A 21,843-nucleotide genomic window follows, 5' to 3' on the forward strand; every position below is an offset into this window, starting at 1 on the left:
AGAATGTCTCAGATTCTGGATTTGTCCAGTTGATTTTTCTTGGTATCTTTTAACTTTTTCCTTAACCCCCTGTATCTTCTGTACACTGGAATTTAAGGTCAAATACTTGATTCGCTGCAGATTGAATAATTCCAGCAGAAATATGTGATACTGTATAATTTACATCTCATTATAACTAAGGCACAATGATTACAAATATTCATGATTTTAAATTTGATCACAATTTAGGTTGTAAGCACAAATCTCTTCTTATTAATGGTACTTTTTCCCCTTTCAAATTGAGCCATTTGTAGGGTAATACTTTGGTATTATGGAAATTGTTTGCCATTTCTCTCTCACCTAATGATATTGGCATCCATTGGCCATCCGTGTGAATCAATTATTTTAGTCATAGTTGCAACATGGTGATTTGCAGAAAGAATGGCCGTTTTAAAAACTGGTCACTCTTCTGTAAACATCCTAATGTCTTAGGTAACATCCTGACATTAATTTAGAGTAAGTTATAAGTATACTGCCTCTTTTGTAACTCATTCAAATGAAATTGCAGTGCAAGCACTGAATATTTTTCTGCATTTGAATTTTGGATCAAAAACCAAAAAATTTTTATACATGACTCCTTTGAATTAAGAACTACGCAAGGAAGCCTGGCACAGTGGCTCACGCCTGTAATCCCAGCACTTTGGGAAGCCGATGTGGGCAGAACTACGTATACTGAAGGAGTTTGAGACCAGCCTGATATACATGGTGAAATCCCAAATCTATTAAACGCACAAAACTTAGCTGGGCCTGAGCAACAGAGTGAGACTCTGTCTCAAGAAAGAAAACTATGCAAGGAGTTGGGGATACAGGGTGAAGAAGAGAGCCTACCCGGTGCCTTTCTTAAGAGCTGAATGTCTAGTCATAATAAGTATATATTCCTCAAAGGAAAGAATAATTAGCTGCCTAAAGCCTTAGGCAGTTTTTATAAAAAGCTTCCTAACGTAGAATCAGAAATCATTTAGGAAGAGAATAACAGTAAAGTAGCATATATAAATAATTTATCTTGAGTACTTTATTCATTATTCTAAGGCTTCATAATTTAAAAACTTTTCAGGAAGGCCAGGAAGATTAAAGTAACCTTTCCTCTCACTACTCTATAATGCTTTACACTCATTTGAAAAAAAAAAAAGTTTTTACAGTTTGCTTTTAATAGAACGTCAATAATCAAAGCTCCAAGATGTAGTGAGATGTATGTGGCTTACGTTCTTCTTCCTATGTGCCGTATACCAGCTAGGTGTACATTTCACCGGTAAGTTATTTATATGAACATATACACCTGTACCAAAGGCAAAGTGATATGGAAGTCTTAAGTCATAGAAAGTTACTTTTAAAATCAACAAAATGGTATCCTGTTCCTCTTACATCTTCCTTATGAATCAACAATTCATGCAATCTTTGACAGAGTTCATGGTAAAGCTTAGCTTGGACCCAAACAAAACTGTGGTTTTGGTTCTTGTGAAACAGTTTCACTTGTTTAAAAAACCCAGAATTCTTAGTTCTGATGGCATACTAATCAACTAACTGCGCAAGAGTAGTTATAGTATTCAGACTGGACCTAATTTCCTCATATTTCTAGTCTCCTTTTTCCCTACCAGAGCTGATACCAGACTAACAAACAGTTCTCACTTAACATACATAAACTACTAAGAGTCAAACTTTATTTCATGAAAACAAAGCTGAACTTTGTAGTTTCCTGTACATTATGGTGACCACTTGGCAATTTATTATAAATGTCCATTTATGCTGGGAAACCTGTTGAACAGGAAACCTTCAAGTGGAAACACAGAACTGAATTTAATGAAAGTCCTCAAAAAAATTGTTTGCATTGTCCTATTTTAATAGGTCCTGCCATACTGTAAAAATAGTAAAGGAATTGTGACCTTGGGAAAGCTTTGAAGTGACGCAAAATACAACTGGTCTTCTGATCAGAAAATGGCCTACTCACAACTGGATAGTCTTAGCTGATGTAAAAATTTGTAGTCTTGGCCAGGTGTGGTGGCTCACGCCTGTAATCCCAGCACTTTGGGAGGCTGGGGCGGATGGATCACGAGGTCAGGAGATTGAGATCATCCTGGCTAACATGGTGAAACCCCACCTGTACTAAAAAAAAAAATATTAAAAAAATAGCCGGGCATGGTGGTGGGCGCCTGTAGTCCCAGCTACTTGGGAGGCTGAGGAAGGAGAATGGCATGAACCCGGGAGGCAGAGTTTGCAGTGAGCTGAGATCGCGCCACTGCACTCCAGCCTGGGTGACAGAGCAAGATTCCGTCTAAAAAAAGAAAAAAAAAAAAAATTGTAGTCTTAAAGGGGAATTCGATTTTTTGAAATGCCTAAATTTGGTTAAAATTGAGTGATCAAAGATTTCAGGTAGTTTCAACTCTCCCAGGCAAACTGAAAGGTTAAAAAAGAAAAAATAAAAAGAGCTACCGGCAAAGGATATTTAGGGCGACTGCAAGTAGTTATTTAAGTAGTACTTCACAAAATTAGCATCAATTATACTTGAATGTTGCATGGAACTAGCAACTCAGACAATTTTATTTTTCTAAACTACAGTCATCTCCAGTGAAAGTTAAAGGCAAATAGGCACATTCTGAGGTAGCTACATTATTCTTTCAATTACCAGTTCCATGATTAGGAGAAATTTATCTTTAGTTTTTTCAATATGTATCATTTTACTTTATATAACACTTTCCAAGCTCACCTGATTTCTTTTGGAGAATACTGCAAGTTAAAGGCCAGTGGAGAGAAAGGCAGGCATCTTGCATACTTTGCAATGTACCTAGTATGAAGCCATTTGCAGGGAGATGGATTTTTTTCCCCCAATGGGAAGGTATTTAATACACATTAACTTTAGAAGAAACTTGACACTTTTGACACACTGATTTAATTAATGCAGTTGAAATGGCAGGATTTAAAGGGGAATTCAAGTATATAGTTGCAAATACTCATGTGGCATTACATTTGGAGATGGGGGTTGGCTAAGTCAGTTTAACATATTTTGAAGCCTTGATAGTTTCATCTGTAAAAAAAGTGTGTTACATAATCTCTAAGGAACCTTCTAGTTTCACACGCTATGGGATAAGTGTCAGTAACATTATCAGTGTGTTTTGAATATGGAAAAGATGCTTCTTAAAGCCTAGATTTCAGCTAAATTGCTTTTGCAAACCCACATAGTTCCTGGACCCTAAAATTTGGAAGCTTTGGGATAAAAAGTTTAATTTCACAGACCAGTTCCTCAGTGCATTATTTTTTTCTAGAATAACAACTTCTATTTTAATGAGAGAAAAGCCAGCCATTTCCATCCACTCCCTGCTCTCACCCAGCATCCCCAAACTCTCCAGTTGGTGATTGTTCAGCCTTTATCTTCCTGTTTTTCTCTTTTATTATTTCATTTTATATATACAGTACTGGCTTAAAAAATATACTAAACAGGTACATGTGTATGCTGTTACAGGTGTAAATTGGCAGTCTTTCTTGAAAGCAAACAGGCAATACATTACAAAGTTTTAAAAGTGTGTATATACTTTTAAGGGCCCATTTTCACTTCTAGGAATATAACCTAAGGGACTAAGTAGGTAAAAGTACAAAGATGTAAATGTATGCTGTATTAAAGGATATTCAAAATAGAGCTTATAATATTAAAATCCAAAACTAAAATATCCAACTTCAGAGGTGTTGGGTGGTTCCATGCAGTATTTATTCACTTGGGAAGGTAGTTATCTTCTATTACTTGAAATTTTCTTCTAATTCTTTTCTATAATGAACATAAATTACATTCCTAACAAAGTAAATGTGCCATTGGCTAAATATATTGATTTACTTTTTTCTTTTGCTCATGTGCCCACTATCAGAATCATGGGTATTTTAAATTTATTCTGAAAAGAATCAATCCATGAAACTATTTAACTCCTTAGCTACAATAACTGTTATTGAAATGTGGTTAAGAATGGACATGTTCAGCTCTCAAAAGAGATTCACATTGAAAAAAAAATAGCTTACTGAGATAAAACAATTATAAGTGACAGAAGCACCATTTTTTTAAGGTTCAGAAAAGACAAATCATGTGTCTTCAGAATTTCCAAATAGTTACTTCTTAGACTATGAAGGTCCAGAGAAACAATTTATTGCAGCAAACACTTTTAATAAGAATACAAAATTCACACCAGAGGCACATTCTGGGGAATGTAAATGAACTATCACAAGTAGTAATTCTGCTGGAAGAATAAAATAAGGCTCTCTGAGTACAAATATACAGGAAGGAATGATTTAAAATAGGTTTATGATTTACAATCACATTACACTGTATTAAGCGCTCAACACAGGCATATTAATTAAAAAGCCAGCTAAAAGGCATTTGAACATATATAACAAATCTTACAGTCCACAAAGTTCATGTATAACAGTAATTTTAGGTACTTCATTTCAACACAGAAGAAATGAACAGGCGAGGGATGCCTCTAAAAATATTAATTTATGTCTATGACAAAAACTGAAAGAGCTTTACATTGAAAATGGATTACACTACTGACAGAACCATGTAGTGGACAGGGCAACCACATGAACACAAAACCAGTAGTGCCGAGCAACTAAAACAGTACTGGCCTTTCCAATCCTCTTTCTTCCTGGTACCACCGCACTGTCCCACATTACCTCTTCATTACCCAAATCAAAGAATCCTTCTGTTTTCCCATTCCTCAAAAGGAATGAAGATAAACCAAAGAGCAAACTCAAAAGATGATTTTTACCATAAACCTCAAATGTGGCTTAACAAGTACAAAGAAACCCAACATTTATATGTAGTGCTCCTTTCCATGGAAGGAATAGACACATCAAACATTGTGTCTATTTCTTTATGGATTTTGTACATTGGGTTTCTTTATGGATTTTGTACATTGGTTGAACAAGAATTACTGTATCTGAGAAGGCACATATCTGTGATTTAAGGCTTAAACGGTATTGTTACATATGGAAGTCAATAAAAGCTGTCTATGTATTCACTTCTATCAAAATGGAACTGACCCAAAAACTAGTTTTCTAAGAACAGATTTCTACTCTAGAAACCATCAAGAATTTCCATTCCCATGTCCACCTGTCAAAAAAACAATTCTCTTAAGCAGGTTTTGTTATGAACCAAAAGAAATTGCAAACGTAACTGTCCAATGACTTTGGGTGAAGCAAATTCATAAGCTTAAAAGCCTCACAGAAATGACAATGTGATTTCTGTGTCTTTAAAAAAAGTCTAAACAAAATTACAATGGTACAGATTCATTTTTAAAAAGGTATTTGCCACAACTCCACGAGCTAACCATTCATTAGAGCTGCTGCCTCTGTGTGGACGCTGCGGGAACACCATATAACTTTACTCTGCAAAATAGTTTCTTTTTTCTTTAATACATGAAAAGGAATCTCTTAAAGATGTTTACTATATTCATATATAAAATATCTGATGTTGATACAAATCATGTAAACCTCCCTTTGGAAAAGTTACAATTGGCCCTCATTTCCAGGACCAAAAACCTTGAATTTTTATCTCGTCAGTGCAAATCTATAGTAGATGTTTTCAAACTACAGAAATAGCCATCAACCCTCACAATACAAAAGGATTTCTCAAAAAGGAAAATTATTGTGTTCAGATTATAGAAACTATGTTTACATTAAAACCACCCACCTTCCCATCAAATTTAACAGTTCAATTGTTAAAGTATGAAAAAGGGAAAAATTAAAGCTGTTTGTGCAAGAATCACTACAATGCTTGTCACCCCTTCCACTTCCCCCAACTCTGCTTAATTCTTGTTAGGTTTGTTTAGAAATATAACAACATGACTTTCTTTTTATTTTCCGCTGTGATTTCACTGTTCTTCAAGCCAAGATGGGGCATCCACTCCAGGGGTTTTCAATTTGATATGGAACTGTTTAAGTGTCTGTTCAAGCTGCTTCTGATTCCCAGCAAAGTAAGCGGCAATGGCATTGTGGAAAAGGACCAGTTGATTGTGCAATACTTTAACCTGTGGACAGGGCAGAGTTACAAGACCAAGCATTAACACCAATAACAATAAAATGGAGGGTGATTTATTACATTCCTTAATTAAATAGTGTATCTCTCTTGAAGAACAGTTGGCTTAATAATGACTAAGTATTTCACACATACCAAATGTACACTGCCTTGCAGGGTCACTGAGCCTTTGATGACTTTTTAATTACCCTAAAGAGAACAGGTCAGTTTTAAGATGCCAAAATATATACCCTGTTAACCATTTTTAAACATTATTGAGAGGATTAATTAAAAATATCATTAAATCCTCCTCAAACTAAGTATATCCAAAATCATGTGAGATATCAAAAAGGGTAATTATATAAAAGTTACCCAATGTATGAATAGTAAATATGGACATCATTAAATCTAAGCTTTATGTAAGCCAAGTAGGCTAGATACTTTTAAATATTGACTTTCTTTGTAAAGAATCAAGCAAGTAGCAAGTGTTGCCCAGAAAATCAATTTACTTAAAGCTCATATGACTCTCAATTATTTTCAACTGCTTATTACTTGTGCTGATATCAAGACTATATTTAACCAAGTCATACTACCTCTATAAGTCTTTCTTAAAGAAATAAATAATGCATCAAAAAGATTTATAAATTGCCTCCTGAGGTTGTTTTTGTTTTGTTTTGTTTTTTGAGACACAGTCTTGCTCTGTCACCCAGGCTGTTATGCAGTGGCACAATCTTGGCTCACTGTAACCTCTGCCTCCAGGATTCAAGCGATTCTCATGTCTCGGCCTCCCAAGTAGCTGGGATTACCAACATGCCCACCCAATTTTTGTATTTTTGTTAGAGACAGGGTTTCACCATGTTGGCCAGGCTGGTCTCAAACTCCTGACCTCAGGTGATCTGCCTGCCTCAGCTTCCCAAAGTGCTGGGATTACAGGCGTAAGCCACCAAGCCTGGCCATCTGAGGTCTTATTTACAACTGCAAAATGTTCAATAAAAATTCAGATTCCCATCCAATACGATATTCATTAAAATTGAACTTTAATAATTTTAATGATGTAAAAATATTTGAAACATGATGCTAAACAAAAAAACAGGATAGAAAATTTCTGTTTCACTATATTAGACACACACACACACACACCACATTCTCTCTAGCCATTTCTGAAAATGATTTCCAAAACTGAGCTGGTCTCAGTCACCTCTGCCATTGTGACTGAGTTTCAGATCTCTTCTGCAGAACAGGTTGTCAGGGACAGGTCTAAGGAATGCTTCAAGGGCAATCTGCCTTGACAGAGGGTAGAAAAATCACTGTATGATGTTATATATGAAATAATTTCTTAAGTTAGGCTTAAAAAACCCATAAATTACAAAGAAAAATATTGATAATTAAACTACATTAAAATTTAGAGTTTCTTTCTTTTTTCTTTTTGAGATGGAGTCTCGCTTCTGTTGCCAGGCTGAAGTGCAGTGGCACCATCTCAGCTCACTGCAACCTCCGCCTCCCAGGTTCAAGCGATTCTCCTGCCTCCACCTCCCAAGTAGCTGGGATTACAGGCACGCACCACCATGCTTGGCTAATTTTTTTGTATTTTAGTAGAGACGGAGTTTCATCATGTTGGCCAAGATGGTCTCGATCTCGACCTCGTGATCTGCGTGCCTCGGCCTCCCAAAGTACTGGGATTACAGGCGTGAGAGACTGCGCCTGGCCTAAAATTTAGAATTTCTATTCATCAAAAGATAGTGAAAAGATAAGCTACATACTGGGAAAAGGTATCTGCTTTATATATAACTGGCAAAGAATATGTACCTGGAATATATGAAGAACTCCCAAAAACCAAAAACAGCCCAATTAAAAAAGAGCAAATAATACAGATAAACATTTCACAGAGGAGGAAACAGGAATGGCCAATTACATCTGAGAAGATATCCAGCCTCATTAGGAAATAGGAAAATGCAAATTAAAACTAACATGGGACACCACTTTATACCCTCCACATTAGGAAAACTAAATATTATAACAACTATATACTATTGACAGGTATATAAATATGTACAAATGTTTTTGAAAACAATCTGGCAGGAACTAGTAAAATGAAAGATACAAATGCCCTACGGAACAGTAATTTTACCCCTAAGAATCTGCCGTAGAAAAACTTTCATGTGTGTTTCATGAAACATGTACAATTATGTTCATGGCAGCACTGTTTTTAGCATTAAAAAAGCAAGAAAACCACCACAAAGCTGTATATACAGGAAAGCAGATAGAGTGGTCTCTCAGCGCAATGGGGATACGATATAGGAGTAAACATAAATGAACTGTAGCTGCATGCATCATTATGGATGAAACTCTGGAGTATCAGGTTAAGCAAAACAACTTGGAGAATGCCTGTGGTAGGATTCCACTTACAGAGAGTTCAAAAACATACATAACTGAATGATATATTCATATGTGAATGATATATCCATATGTGGCAAAACTACAAGAAAACCAATAGGAACAATAAACAAATTCAGAATAGGTTTACAGAGGGAGGAGAGTAGAGAGGATGAAGTAAGAGTAAAGCACAAAGGATGCTTCAAAAGTATTAATATTTGTTTCTTAACTTGGGTGGTGGGAACATGGCTGCTTTTTTTGTTATTTTTGTTACTCTTTTATATTTTGTCTGTATGTTAAACATTCTTTTGTTTATTAAAAAAGGGAAAAAGGGCCGGGCGCGGTGGCTCAAGCCTGTAATCCTAGCACTTTGGGAGGCCGAGACGGGCGGATCACGAGGTCAGGAGATCAAGACCATCCTGGCTAACACGGTGAAACCCCGTCTCTACTAAAAAATACAAAAAAAAAAAAAAAAAAAAAACTAGCCAGGCGAGGCGGCGGGCGCCTGTAGTCCCAGCTACTCGGGAGGCTGAGGCAGGAGAATGGCGTAAACCCGGGAGGCGGAGCTTGCAGTGAGCTGAGATCCCGCCACTGCACTCCAGCGCGAGCGACAGAGTGAGACTCCGTCTCAAAAAAAAAAAAAAAAAAAAAGGGAAAAAGATTATGAGAGCTAAAGTCTGTCTATATCAACTTTGTGAAGACTTGCACTGTTCACAATGTTCTAATGAACTACAGACACCCCATTTTATATTCAGAGGGAAAAAACTACCTAAAATTTGCTTACCTCCATTCATATAACAGATACTACAGAGGGTCATATTGTTATGTGTCAGGCACTACTCTAGGGGTTGGGAATGCAAGCAATCAACAAAAAAGGCAAACATCTCTTCTCAAAAGAAGTTTATGTTCTATTGAGGGAAGAAAGAGAACCATCTAACACATATAGTATGTTAGACAGTGATACATGTTACAGAGAAAAATAAAGCAGCAATGTGGAATGTGAGATGTATGTATGGGTGAGAGTTGCAATTAAATAGGAAGGGCTCATTGAGGAAACAGGTGAATACAGATTTAAGGAAGTGAGAGAATAAACTTTAAGTTATCTGGAAGAAAAACATTCCAGACAGAGGAAATAGCAAGCTCAAAGGGCCTGAGGTAGACAGTGTGCTTGGTATGTTTGAGAAGCACCAAGGCCTGTATGACTGCAGCAGAGTGAATAAGGGCCTAGTAGATGTGGTAAGATAGATAATGGGTGGCTAGATGGTGCAGGCCCTTAGATATCATTATAAAGATCTGGTTCCTTGTCTGAATGAGATGAAAAGCTACTGGTAGGTTCTAAGCAGAAAAATGACAACATTTAATTTAATAAACATGCAAAGGTAGAAGTAGAGAGACCTATTAGAATATTACAGCAATAACCTGGCTGAGATAATGGTGGCTTGGACTACAGTGGTAAAAGAGGAGATCATGAGAAGAGGTGGGATTCTGCATATAATGTGAAGATGAAGCCAATGGAATCTGACAACAGATCAAGATGGGAGGTGACAGAGAAAGAGAACACTCAAAGATGTGCCAGAGTTTTGCCCCAAGCAACTGAAAGAATGAAGTTGCATTTACCGAAATGGCAAAGACTGTGAGGGGGTAGGCATGGAAGAGGAGAAAAGGTGGGTATTAACAGCTTAGTTTTTGGACATGTTTGAGATATCTCTTAAAATAGCAGTTTGGGCTAGAGTTGTAAATTTGGGAGTCATTAATATACAGATGATATTTAAAGCCACATGACTAGATAAGCTCATAAGAGAGTGGACAGAGAAGTGATTCAAGGATTAAGTCATGAAAAAAGAACCTTGACCCTTGTATCTCAAAATACATACAACATTTAACTTGAAATGGATCATGGGCTCAAGTGTCAGGGCTAAAGCTACAAAAACTTATAGAAAAAAAAATAAGAGAAAATCTTAATGATCTTTGGTTTGGCAAAGAGTTTTAAACAATATACACAAAGCATAAATTACAAATGAAAAACATCAATAAATTGGACTTCAAAAATATTTCTCTCTTCAAAAGACACTTACAAAAATGAAAAAGTAAGCCATATATTTGGAGAAAATATTTGCAAAACAGGTATCAAAGAACTTGATTCTAGAATACATAAAGAATTCTTGGCCGGGCACGGTGGCCCATGCCTGTAATCCCAGAACTTTGGGAGGCCGAGGTGGGAGGGTCACCTGTGGTCGGGAGTTTGAGACCAGCCTGGTCAACATAATGAAATCCTGTCTCTACTAAAAATATAAAAATTAGCCGGGCGTGGTAGCGGGAACCTGTAATCCCAGCTACTCGGGAGGCTGAGGCAGGGGAATCGTTTGAAACTGGAAGGCGGAGACTGTGGTGAGCCCATATTGCACCACTGCACTCCAGCCTGGGCAACAGAGTGAAACTCCATCTCAAAAAAAAAAAAAAAAAAAAAGAATTCTTACAATTCAATAAGAACAACCTAACCAAAAAGCAGGTAAAAAATTTGAACAGACATTTCATCAAGGAAAACACAGATGGCAAATAAGCACATAAAAAGATGCTCAACATCTTTAGTTATTAGGAAAATCCAAATGAAAGCCACAATGAGATGCTACTATACATCCACTAGAATGGCTAAAATTTAAAAACCTGGACCACAGTTCTTATTGACCAGGATGCTGAGCAACTGAAACTATCATACACAGTTGCTGGGAATGCAGAATGGTATAAGCATCTTAGAAAAGTTTGTCAGTTTCTTAAAAACTTACATGTACCTACTGTGTAACACAATTATTCCACTCCTAGGTATTTGCCTAAGAGGAATGAAAGCAAAGACTTCTACATGAAAGTTCATAATACCTGTACTTGTAATAGCTTAAAACTGAAACAACCCAAATGTTCATCAACCATTTCATGCCAGTCAGAATGGTGATTATTAAAAAGTCAAGAAACAACAGATGCTGGGAAGGCTGTGGAGAAACAGAAACACTTTTACACTGTTGGTGGGAATGTAAATTAGTTCAACCATTGTGGAAGACAGTGTGGTGATTCCTCAAGGATCTAGAACCCAGAAATACCATTTGACCCAGCAATCCCATTACTGGGTATATGCCCCCCAAAATATAAATCATTTTATTATAAACATACATGCACACATATGTTTACTGCAGCACTATACACAATGGCGAAGACATGGAATCAACCCAAATGCCCATCAATGATAGACCAGATAATGTACATATACAATATACAGTCATAAAAAGGAACAAGATCATGTCCTTTAGAGGGACATGGAGGTAGCTGGAAGCCATGATCCTCAGCAAACTAACACAGGAACAAAAAACCAAATACCTCATGTTCTCACTTATAAGTGGGAGCTGAACAATGAGAACACATGGACGCAGGGAGGAGAACAACACACACTGGGGCCCATCAGGGGGTTGCCGGAGGAGGGAGAGCATCAAGATAAACAGCTAATGCATTTGGGACTTAATATTTAGGTGATGGGGCCAGGCGCAGTGGCTCACACCTGTAATCCCAGCACTTTGGGAGGTTGAGGCGGGCAGATCATGAGGTCAGGAGTTCGAGACCATCGTGGCCAACATGGTGAAACCTGTCTCAACTAAAAATACAAAAAATGAGCTGGGTGTGGTGGCACGCTCCTGTAGTCCCAGCTACTCGGGAGGCTGAGGCAGGAGAGTTGCTTGAACCACAGAGGCAAAGGTTGTTGTAGTGAGCCGAGATCGCGCCACTGCACTCCAACCTGGCGACAGAGCGAGACTCCGTGTCAAAAGAAAAAAAAAAAAAAATGTAGGTGATGTGTTGATAGGTGCAGCAAACCATCATGGCACACGTTTACCTATGTAACAGACCTGCACATCCTGCACGTGTACCCATGAACTTAAAATAAAAATAACTTTAAAAAAAAGATTTTTAACTTCCAATCTTTTAGAATTAGAGGAGAGAATAAAAGCAGAGTATGCGATTTAATTCATGTACTGGCCTTGCAGGGAGCTGCTGTTAATGGTCTGGAAAGTTAAGACAGTCAGAAAGAAAGTGGGAAGGGCATCCAAAAATTTTTAACTAGCCCTGCAAATGTCAATATAAGTCAGTTTGTTTACCCACTCCCGAGTAGCTGACTAAACACAGAGAGACAGCTCTTTCTGTAGCTGAGGAAGACTCGGCAGCCCACGAACAGAGGCTCAGGCTCAGTATATTCGTTGTATTTAAAATGGTCCTCCACCCCACAATGCAACTTAATCCATGGGAAATCAAAGATGGTGCTTTGCAGGATTGAATTCTAGTTTTCACAACAAAATGATACAATATCCATATCCACAAGAAACATTCTCCCAGTAATTGTTAGAAGACTGATGTGTCAAGCCTTTTAAAGTCTACATACGCATCAGATCAGTTTCCTGGTATAGAGGGACCTTCGAGGATTCACAGCTTTGTAATTATAATGTAAAAACAAAAGAAAAAAAACTCCAAATGGAAATGAAGTATAAAATTTCATCCTTAAATATAAGAAGCTATTTTTTTTTTTTTTCTAAAAAGCTAATTGTTCTCACTCTGGCTTATAACAAAACAGACAATTTACCTCATTTTTCTATTAGTATTGATTACTGTAATCTAGTACAAGCTTAATTTTGGTAGTGTATCTTCTAAATCAGATACAAATTTCCCTAAGAATAGTGTGTTGACTCATCCAATCAAAACATAATGAACAATTTTCAAGATGAATACTCTTTTTCAACTAAATGAATTAAAAACTTAGAATATTTTCTGCCTATTTTTTTATTAACTAATTTGCACTATGATATGCATTTGTATAATGTCCTCAATGCCATTCTGCCTGATATGCTACAGAGAATCCTCAGAACATTTTGGTTATTAAATACATTGAAATAATTACCAATTAAAAAGGGAATAATTAAGTAGTATTAGAAAAGCAATCACAATACAACTTTTAAAATAAGAAGTTCTTGCAATTTTGAGAATCGTGCTGTTACTATACAAGCAGTTTCAGTAGAACATAAAATTATTATTTCAGTTTATTTCCTTTACTTGGTTTATCAGGTTCACTTTACCAGGCAATTTGACCTTGTAAAGGTCAACCTGGGAAAGACTCTGGTTTCTCAAATACAGCTGGCTTTCAGAGACAGACAAAGAAAGTGAGGTGATAGGAAGTTCAAATCCCACTTTTAGGAGAAAGGACAAAAAGCCAAAATGTTCCAGGACATATTTCAGGGTCTTTACCTTTTTTCAATTTACTTCTATATTTAAGCTATCAGCCCACAGGAACTGAGGAGCACAGAATGAAAGAAAGAGCAGGTATTTTTGGTAGACTATGCTTTGCTATGGTGGGGGAGCACTAACTTTTGGAAACACCTTCTATATGACACATAATGCATTACCCTTACATCTATTCTGTTTAGCCTCCCCCCGCCCCCGCGCACACAGAGACGGGGTTTCACTCTGTTGCCCAAGCTAGAGTGCAGCAATACAGTGATAGCTCACTGCAGCCTTGATCCCCTTGGTTCAAGTGATCCTCCTACCTCAGCCTCCTGAATAACTAGGAATAATGGCGCGCATCACCGTGCCTGGCTAACTTTTTTATTTTCTATAGAGACAGGGTCTCGCTATGTCGCTTAGGCTGGTCTCAAACTCTTGGCTGCAGGTGATCCTCCCACCCTGGACTACCTAAGCACTAGGATTACAGGTGTGAGCCACTACATCTGGCCTTGTACAGTCTTCAGTCCTTGATACAGTTGAAAAACAAAAAATAAAGAAAACTCAGAAAGTTAAGTAATTTGCCTAAGGTTAGACAGGTGATAGATGGACTGAGATCTGGGGAACACAGGAATGTCTTATTCCAAGAGTGATCTACGTCCTTTCATCTATTTTAATCTGCTTCTATTCATGGGCAATAAACATTTTAGAAACCTTTTAAACAAAATTTGAAACAGACAAGAAAGGGCAGCAGAGCACTTAAAGGAAAAGTGGTAGTGTAGAAAAGATACACAGCACTTTAAACTTGTTCCCAATTTTGTCTCTGGCCCTGAAGTTGTATTAAAACATCCTTGGGACAAGGACCTAACACAGGATTGGAGCAGACGAAAGAAATAAAACTTAATTCTTGCTAAAACTATGAAGATTAATAAAACATTAAACTTTTATATAATCTTCCCATATTTACAGAATAGGAAAAAGTCTTTATTGAACTATTTATGTCCTAAGTTAGAAATGATTTAAAATATAAAATATTAATACAACAAAAAGGCAGAGATTTAAAACAGGAGCAAAAAAAGTTAGAGGTAACAATTATAATGGAATGGCGGCAAAATTGTCAAATTTTGAAAACCTAACATCAGAAACAATCACAGCAATTTAGAAATATACTAAATCATTGCAAACTCACTTATGAAGAACTTTCATAAAGATCTGCCAAACAAAGAGCAAAACCACTCTGGCAACATCTGTTCAGTGACCTAAACATATCATACAATACTTTAATTGTTAAAGGGCAAAACAAACTCTAACACTGACTACTAAGGCAGAAAAACAAGCTGGAGTTTTAAACAGAAACTAGGTAACTGAAATTTAAGAGCAGAACTCACAGATGATGCCAAGTGGACTACACTGAATACCTTCTCTTGCCTACACAGCATGTATCAATAGAATATAAATAACATTTACAAACTTACTGACTGAAAAAACTAGTGATATCATTACCTTTTCAACATCAAAATCATATAAAAGGCAGTTTATTTCTACCAAACGAACTTTTTCCAAATAAAATTTAGCTCATATGACTTTCTTATTCAGAGGCACTAAATTTGTTTAAAAAAAGCAATTTCCTGTTAAAATAAGTTATTAGTCTTCATATATTTAGGTTGGTGCAAAAGTAATTGCGGTTTTTGCCATTGACAATCATAAATACTAGGTTGGTGCAAAAGTAATGGCAAAAACTGCAATTACTTTTGCACCAACCTAGTATTTATGATTGTTACGTTCTTCAAAGCAGTTACTGGCTTTCCCAATAATTCTATGAAATAGGGGTTTATATTAAATGTACGAAAATATTGGGATAGTTGCTGGTGGTAGGAAAAAGGTATGTGAGAAAAAGGTGAAACAAATCATTTTTTAGTAAGAGGTCCCCAACCGCTAATATGTAGGGTATCAACTCCTTTCTTTACTCCTATTAAAAAACATACCATTCTATGCTTTCCTGCCTATCACTGAACTTTTCCCAGAAAGAGATCAGAAGAATATCAGGCAAGAAAATATACCTGCCTTGGCCTTTTATTAGGTTTGTGGGGCATAATTTTATTAGTTTGCAATGGCTTTGGAAATGCCTGTCATGTTAAAGCAACTACTGGTTGAGAAAGAGAAACACTATAAAAAATATGGTTGTGGGCATTGGGAATGGAGTGAGAGAAGGAAAGACAAATATGAACTACAAGTGGGGTAGAAAAATAGATTTGTACATTTTTCTGATGCATTGGGATAGGTTTCAGCAAATCACTGACAAGCAGAGGGTTAAAAAAAAGTCCTTACAGAAGGAAAAACAAAGGCAGAGTTCTGAAGATAACTGATGAAACATGACCTATAGACTCCAGTAACAGCAGGTCACAGAACAGTGGTGACGTCTTATAATTCTTTATCCAAGAATTAGATACGTTAACATTCTGAGTGCGGAGATTTTCTCACCTTTAGCAAAAAAAGTCTATTGCCTTTTTTGTTCTATAATTTTACAGGGTTAGTTCCCGCCCTTCAATCCCTCCCTCCCTTCTCCCTCTCTCCTTTTCTCCTTCCTTTCCTTCCTTCCAAGAGCTCCAAGTTTAGACGTGATCAATACAGCTTCTGTTTTCCAAGGTTATCTTTCCATCTTCTCTCTCTGCTATCTTAACAATTTCACCTTGGGCAGCATTACAGCATTGTATTATACTTAACTAAAAGCGGGCTGTGGAGTCAGAGAGATCTAGATTTGAATCCTGGTCTGGCTGTGAGACTTTCAACAAACTACTTAACCTCTCTGAACCCCAGCATTATCATCTGTGCACTGGTATATAGTCATCTAGATCACATATTATACAGGTATAGGTATTATATATAAATCCTTATATAATCTCCATTTACAGATTATAGTACTCAAAGATTAGTGTCCATCGATTAACTCAATACTCAAATGTAGGAAGGCTGTGCTCTATAGATGCATCCATGGAGCACCTCTAGCGGCAAAAACAGACTAGCAGGCAATCACAACATCCTACGGTATGTGCTTTAACTGGAGAAAGGCCTAGGCACTATGGGGAGGAGGGAGGGATGAACACACTTTCAAGTTGGCAGAGAAAACATAAAGTATCATAAATTACCATCTCATCTCTGAGTCCAAAATCAATTTAGGTACAAAAGAATAGGTAAGGAATTGGGTATTTCATTCCATTAACAAGGTGAGAGATATAAAGTTATTTCAAAAAAGTTGGGAGACTGTTATTAACCTAACAGAGAAGTTTGACAATCATGGGCTTGACAGCACTGAATCCTCTTTACAAAACCACACAGAAGTCCATAGTTACAGAATTAGGGGTAGTGAGATCCTAGGAATAGCATGGGAGGCCATAGGGAATAGAAAGAGGAGGGGATCCCACCAATGTTTTCTTTTTTTACCCATCCTATAACTTCTCTCAGAACTTTACTCCATTCCTGATCTCAAGTTCAGAATTAGTCCCTGTACCTTGAGGTATTCACAAAATCCCTATGAAATCCAGAAAAAAGGGATAAATATATAGGCAGGTGTTGGAGGGGGTGAAGGGAGTCACTGAATTCCATATTTAGATAATAAGAAACAGAAAGCTCAGGTATCTAGATCTGCTGGAGCTATCTGGTAAGTGACAAAATGGTGCCAAGTCACTGCAGGGATCAGCAGGCCCTGTGCTCACCAGCCTTTGGATACTGGGCAATAGGAACCAGTCAAACCAATGGCCCATCCAAAGGAAAAGCCTTATCAAAATTTGTTATGATAAAGCATTACTCTTCTTTTTAAAAAGCCTGTAAGTAGTAATAGTATGTGCTTCAAGACTAGCAGGCAATCACAACATAGTACGATATGTGCTTTAACTGGAGAAAGGCCTAGGCACTGTGCTTCAAGAAGGGAACAGATGATTCAACGGAAGTTTACAAATCACTTAAACATATGATCCAGGGTTGCTCCAAGAATTTTTTTCTGCCCCCTTCCTGCCTATGCACGTTACCCATTCTTGTGTGGTCCTACTCAAGTCAAACTGCCTAGCTTACCAGGTACTTTGAGCCCACACTAACATTTTTCTTCATCAAATTCTGTATTTCTTTCTCATGTTTAAGTTAGTGTTTTACATATAATTGATTTTATTTAAATTCCTCCATTAGACTGTAAGTTGCCTCTCCACAGGGAGTTTGTGATAATACCTTATATGGTTCTTTAGGATCAGGCATAATTGCACAAAACAAGCACCTTAAAATACTTAAGGTCAATTTTTAAAAAAGCATCTTTGAAAATTTAAGGGAAGAAATAAGGATAGAAAATCAGGATGTTATTAAGTTTATGAGGAATGAGGGAAAAAGTTATGAATATTTTAACAAAGTATAGGTGAGTCATGGAAAGAAATTATGGTCAACATGAAAACGCTGAGTCATTACTGAGAGAATTTCAAGAAAAAGTTAAAAAGAACATTGCAAAGTCAAATTCTTAAACACTGCTAGTGTCTTCTGAGACTTTACTCAGAAATACTAATTAAAGGTTTTACTTTTAAGCAAACTGAAGGAACCATAACTACGAAGAACTAAAAAAGTATAGCAATGTCACAGCCATAAAGACCCAGTACCATCATCAACAGCACAACCAATGCAGTTATTAGTGATCTGTTCAAGTATCACATTGATCACTTAAAAACTCACCTTTATCATAAAACCTGGCAAATCAAGTTGGATAATACCCAAGGCTGGCAAAATAAGTGAAATGTGGATCTGAAGAGCACACATGTATATCAACCATTAGAACAGACACATCACAGCAATAATGATTAAAAAGTAAATTTTTAAAGTGAATTCTTTTCATTCAAAGTGAAAGGAACAATTCCCTCACCTCCAACATATACAGCAGAATAAAAAACTCTAATCCTACTCTATAGTAAGTTGATGGCTTCTGACCAAAAACGGTTAGAAAATACATAATTACCTTATGATTGCCGAAAAAGAACCAAGTCTATAAGAACAGTAATTCATGATTATAAAGCTATCCTTCCTGGAAAGCTTTTCAATACTGAATACAAAATATCCCTCCCTTACAAAAATTATCATGCCAGAATCTTAGCACAACTGACAAAAAAAACTATATGAATTGGTTAGCTAGGTGTGCTTCTCCCTAGCACCCACTCAGGCTTTCATCCCTACTCACTCTTCAACAATTACCATTATCTTGATTTATTCCAAACAGGTATGGGTTGGATGAGTCTAGTTTAAAAATCAACCTACAACTCACAATTCTTTTTGGTTGCATGGTTTATATAAAGATAGTTAATTTTTGCCTCATTTCCAAAGAGAGAAAAAGGAGGCAATGCAAACCACAAGCAAATTTTTCCTCCTCCATGTGGGTTTAGAAAGACAAACCACTAACAGCAGCAAATGTTGCACCATATGTTACAATATTTAAAATATTTTCCTCTATAAATGAAAGGTACGATATCGCACTATTTCTACTCTGTCATCTAAGAATGATGTTGCAACAGAACTCACATTCTAAGTTAACTTTTTCTATTCTCTCCAACACAGAATTAATCATCTAATTTTGAGCTGAGAGGAAAATTAAAGACTATATTTGGGAAATACAAGTCTATTTTAAGTCTCAATTTGGAAAAAAGATAAGGCCTAGTATTTAAAAAACATTTTCTAGCTAACTTATTTTCCTATCTTTTTAAAAGTATTATTTTTTTGAATACGTTAAGACATATCTGTGGTTCAAAATTAGAAAGATACAAAAAATATACAATGAGGTTTCATTTTCATTCCTGTTTCCATTCACCCTGTTCCCTCTATAGGTAACTGATTTTATTAATACTTCCAGTTTTTCTTTCTGCAAATATAAGAAAATGTGATTATACATTCTTCTTTCTTTTCTTACACAAAAGATACTGTACAATAAACACTACTTTGTATTTTGCTCTTTTCATTTAATTGTCTGTCCTGAGGAGCTATCATTAGCATTCTCATTTTTTTAAATAGCTGTAAAATATTTCACTGTATAAAAAAAACAGTTTATTCAATTTAGTCCTTTACTGCTGAACCACTGAGTTCTTTCTCATCTTTAGAAATAACAAGTGATGCTACAATGAATAACATTGTACCTATGTCATTTCATCTTTGTGTAGGCCCTAAACTACCCAGTTTCATCCAGTGCTATTTCTTCCCTGTCCCCATTATGCTCTGGCCTCACTGACTGTCAACATATGCTGTTTCTTCTATTTAAAATCTCACTCCATCACATACCTTTACCTTACCCCTCTCTCTTTGTATCCTGGCCCCAATATCACTGCCTCAGGGAAGCCTTCCATGATACCCCAGCCCCTCCCCCACAACACACACACCTGGCCAAGTTCTCTGTATACCCACATGACATTTCTATTTTCCCTTCATCACACTTACCATAGCTTGTATTTACATAATTGTTTGGTTAATGCCTATTTCTCTTACCTGACTATAAGCTCTATGAGTGTAAGACCATTATACTTCTATCACCTAACTCAGTGACTGGCATATAAAAAGCAATCCACAAGACCTGGCATGGCAGCTCATGCCTATAATCCTAGCTCTTTGGGAGGCTGAGGCAGAAGGACTGCTTGAGGCCAGGAGTTTGAAAACAGCCTGGGCAACATAGTGAAACTCTGTCTCCACAAAAAAATAAAAAAAATTATCCAGGCCTTGTGGCACATGCCTGTCATCCCATCTACTCTAAAGCCTGAGGTGGGAGGACTGCTTGAGCCTGGGAGGTACAGGCTACAGTAAGCCATGATCACACCACTGTACTCCAGCCTGGATGACAGAACAAGACCCTATCTCAAAAAAAAAAAAAAAAAGAAAAGCCAAGTGCAGTAGCATGTACCAGTAGTCTCAGCTACTTGGAAGGCTAAGGAAGGAGGATCATTTATGGCCAGGAGTTCAAGACTACATTAAGCTATGATTGTATCATTGTACTTTAGCCTGGGCAACACAGTGAGACCTTGTCTCAAATAACTAAATAAATAAAAATAAAAAGAGCACTCCATCAATATTTGCTGAATAAAGGAATAAAATGTCAAAGGTGCTAATTATACATCAGTCTGTCTTACTGTTTTACATGTATTTGTTTTACCTTTTAAATATCCCTGAAGCCTTCAGTTCACTCCATTTCCACTATCACTACTGTAATCCAACTACCTACCATCTCCTGTCTAAGCTACTATACTTACTCTTAGTCCCTACTAAGATCTATCCTCCATATTTTAGACCTATCATTTGCTAAGAAGTATTTCAAGGGCTTCCCACTGATATTAAACTTTTCACTAATATGGCCTATCAGGGCTACATAGTCTGGCCGTCACTTACCTCTCCAGTTTCTCTATGCTCTGGTCACACTGGCTCCAGTTACATTCATTCTTTCACCATACCACACCCTTTCTTGCCATAAGGCAGTTACACATGCTGGTATTTCTTCCTGGAACACTCTCTGGTTCTCAGTTTCTTACTTTCTCAAGTGATATTAATGTTCAGCATCACTCCCTCACGGAGGCCTTCCCCAACCACTCTTAACTGACCATGTACCTTCCCTTGAGAGCACCAGTCACAGCCAAAATTAAATCTGGAAGTAAAGTTGCATGAATAAGAGAATGACTCACAGGATCCAAATGTAGGTAATAATATTTGGCACCGTGTTGAAAGGCAGTTTCTTCTGTTTCCAGCACTATGAACTCCCTGGTTGCTTGTTACGCTTACAGACATCAATCCATAAATGCTTATTTTAAAATTTAGAACCAGGTAGTTCTTTCACCTATATAAATTAATCTCACTTTCCCTAGGAGCACACACGAAGAAGTACTACTGTTTTTGCTTTGGAAGTAAAGGTGACATTAAGTTACTGGCATGAATATTTTTAAAGTACTCAAGAAGAAATTGGGGTTCTTTTTCTTTTGACAACAGGAAAAGAGATTTCAAGAATGTATCTCCTTGTACACATTAGGTATTCACATGCTCCTTAAATTTTGGCAACAAGTATCTTTTTTAAATTCTGAGGTTTATATTTTTTCCTCTCACAGAGAAGTTTTAGTAAGCAAAGAATACCTCTGCCCTCAAAGTTTTCCCAAACCTTTAGTGTATTTTTACAAAAAAGTACTAGGCTTTGAGTATTTTTT

At 36.8% G+C, this 21,843-nt stretch overlaps 1 protein-coding gene across 7 annotated transcripts in view; it reads right to left on the minus strand.

Annotated features, from left to right (window-relative positions):
• Positions 1 to 4,163: 4,163 nt before the first annotated feature.
• Positions 4,164 to 21,843, minus strand: part of ARFIP1 (ADP ribosylation factor interacting protein 1) — a 125,556-nt gene continuing 107,876 nt past the window's right edge. For all 7 annotated transcript variants that reach the window (XM_023227721.2, XM_023227706.2, XM_023227713.2 and 4 more), the window contains one exon: positions 4,164 to 6,044. In XM_023227721.2, the coding sequence (XP_023083489.2) occupies positions 5,889 to 6,044 (156 nt within the window). In that variant the 3' untranslated portion in view covers positions 4,164 to 5,888. The remainder of the gene's footprint in view (positions 6,045 to 21,843) is intronic.

Source organism: Piliocolobus tephrosceles, chromosome 3, assembly GCF_002776525.5.
Source record: "Piliocolobus tephrosceles isolate RC106 chromosome 3, ASM277652v3, whole genome shotgun sequence".
In the NCBI taxonomy this organism is placed as follows: Eukaryota; Metazoa; Chordata; class Mammalia; order Primates; family Cercopithecidae; genus Piliocolobus; species Piliocolobus tephrosceles.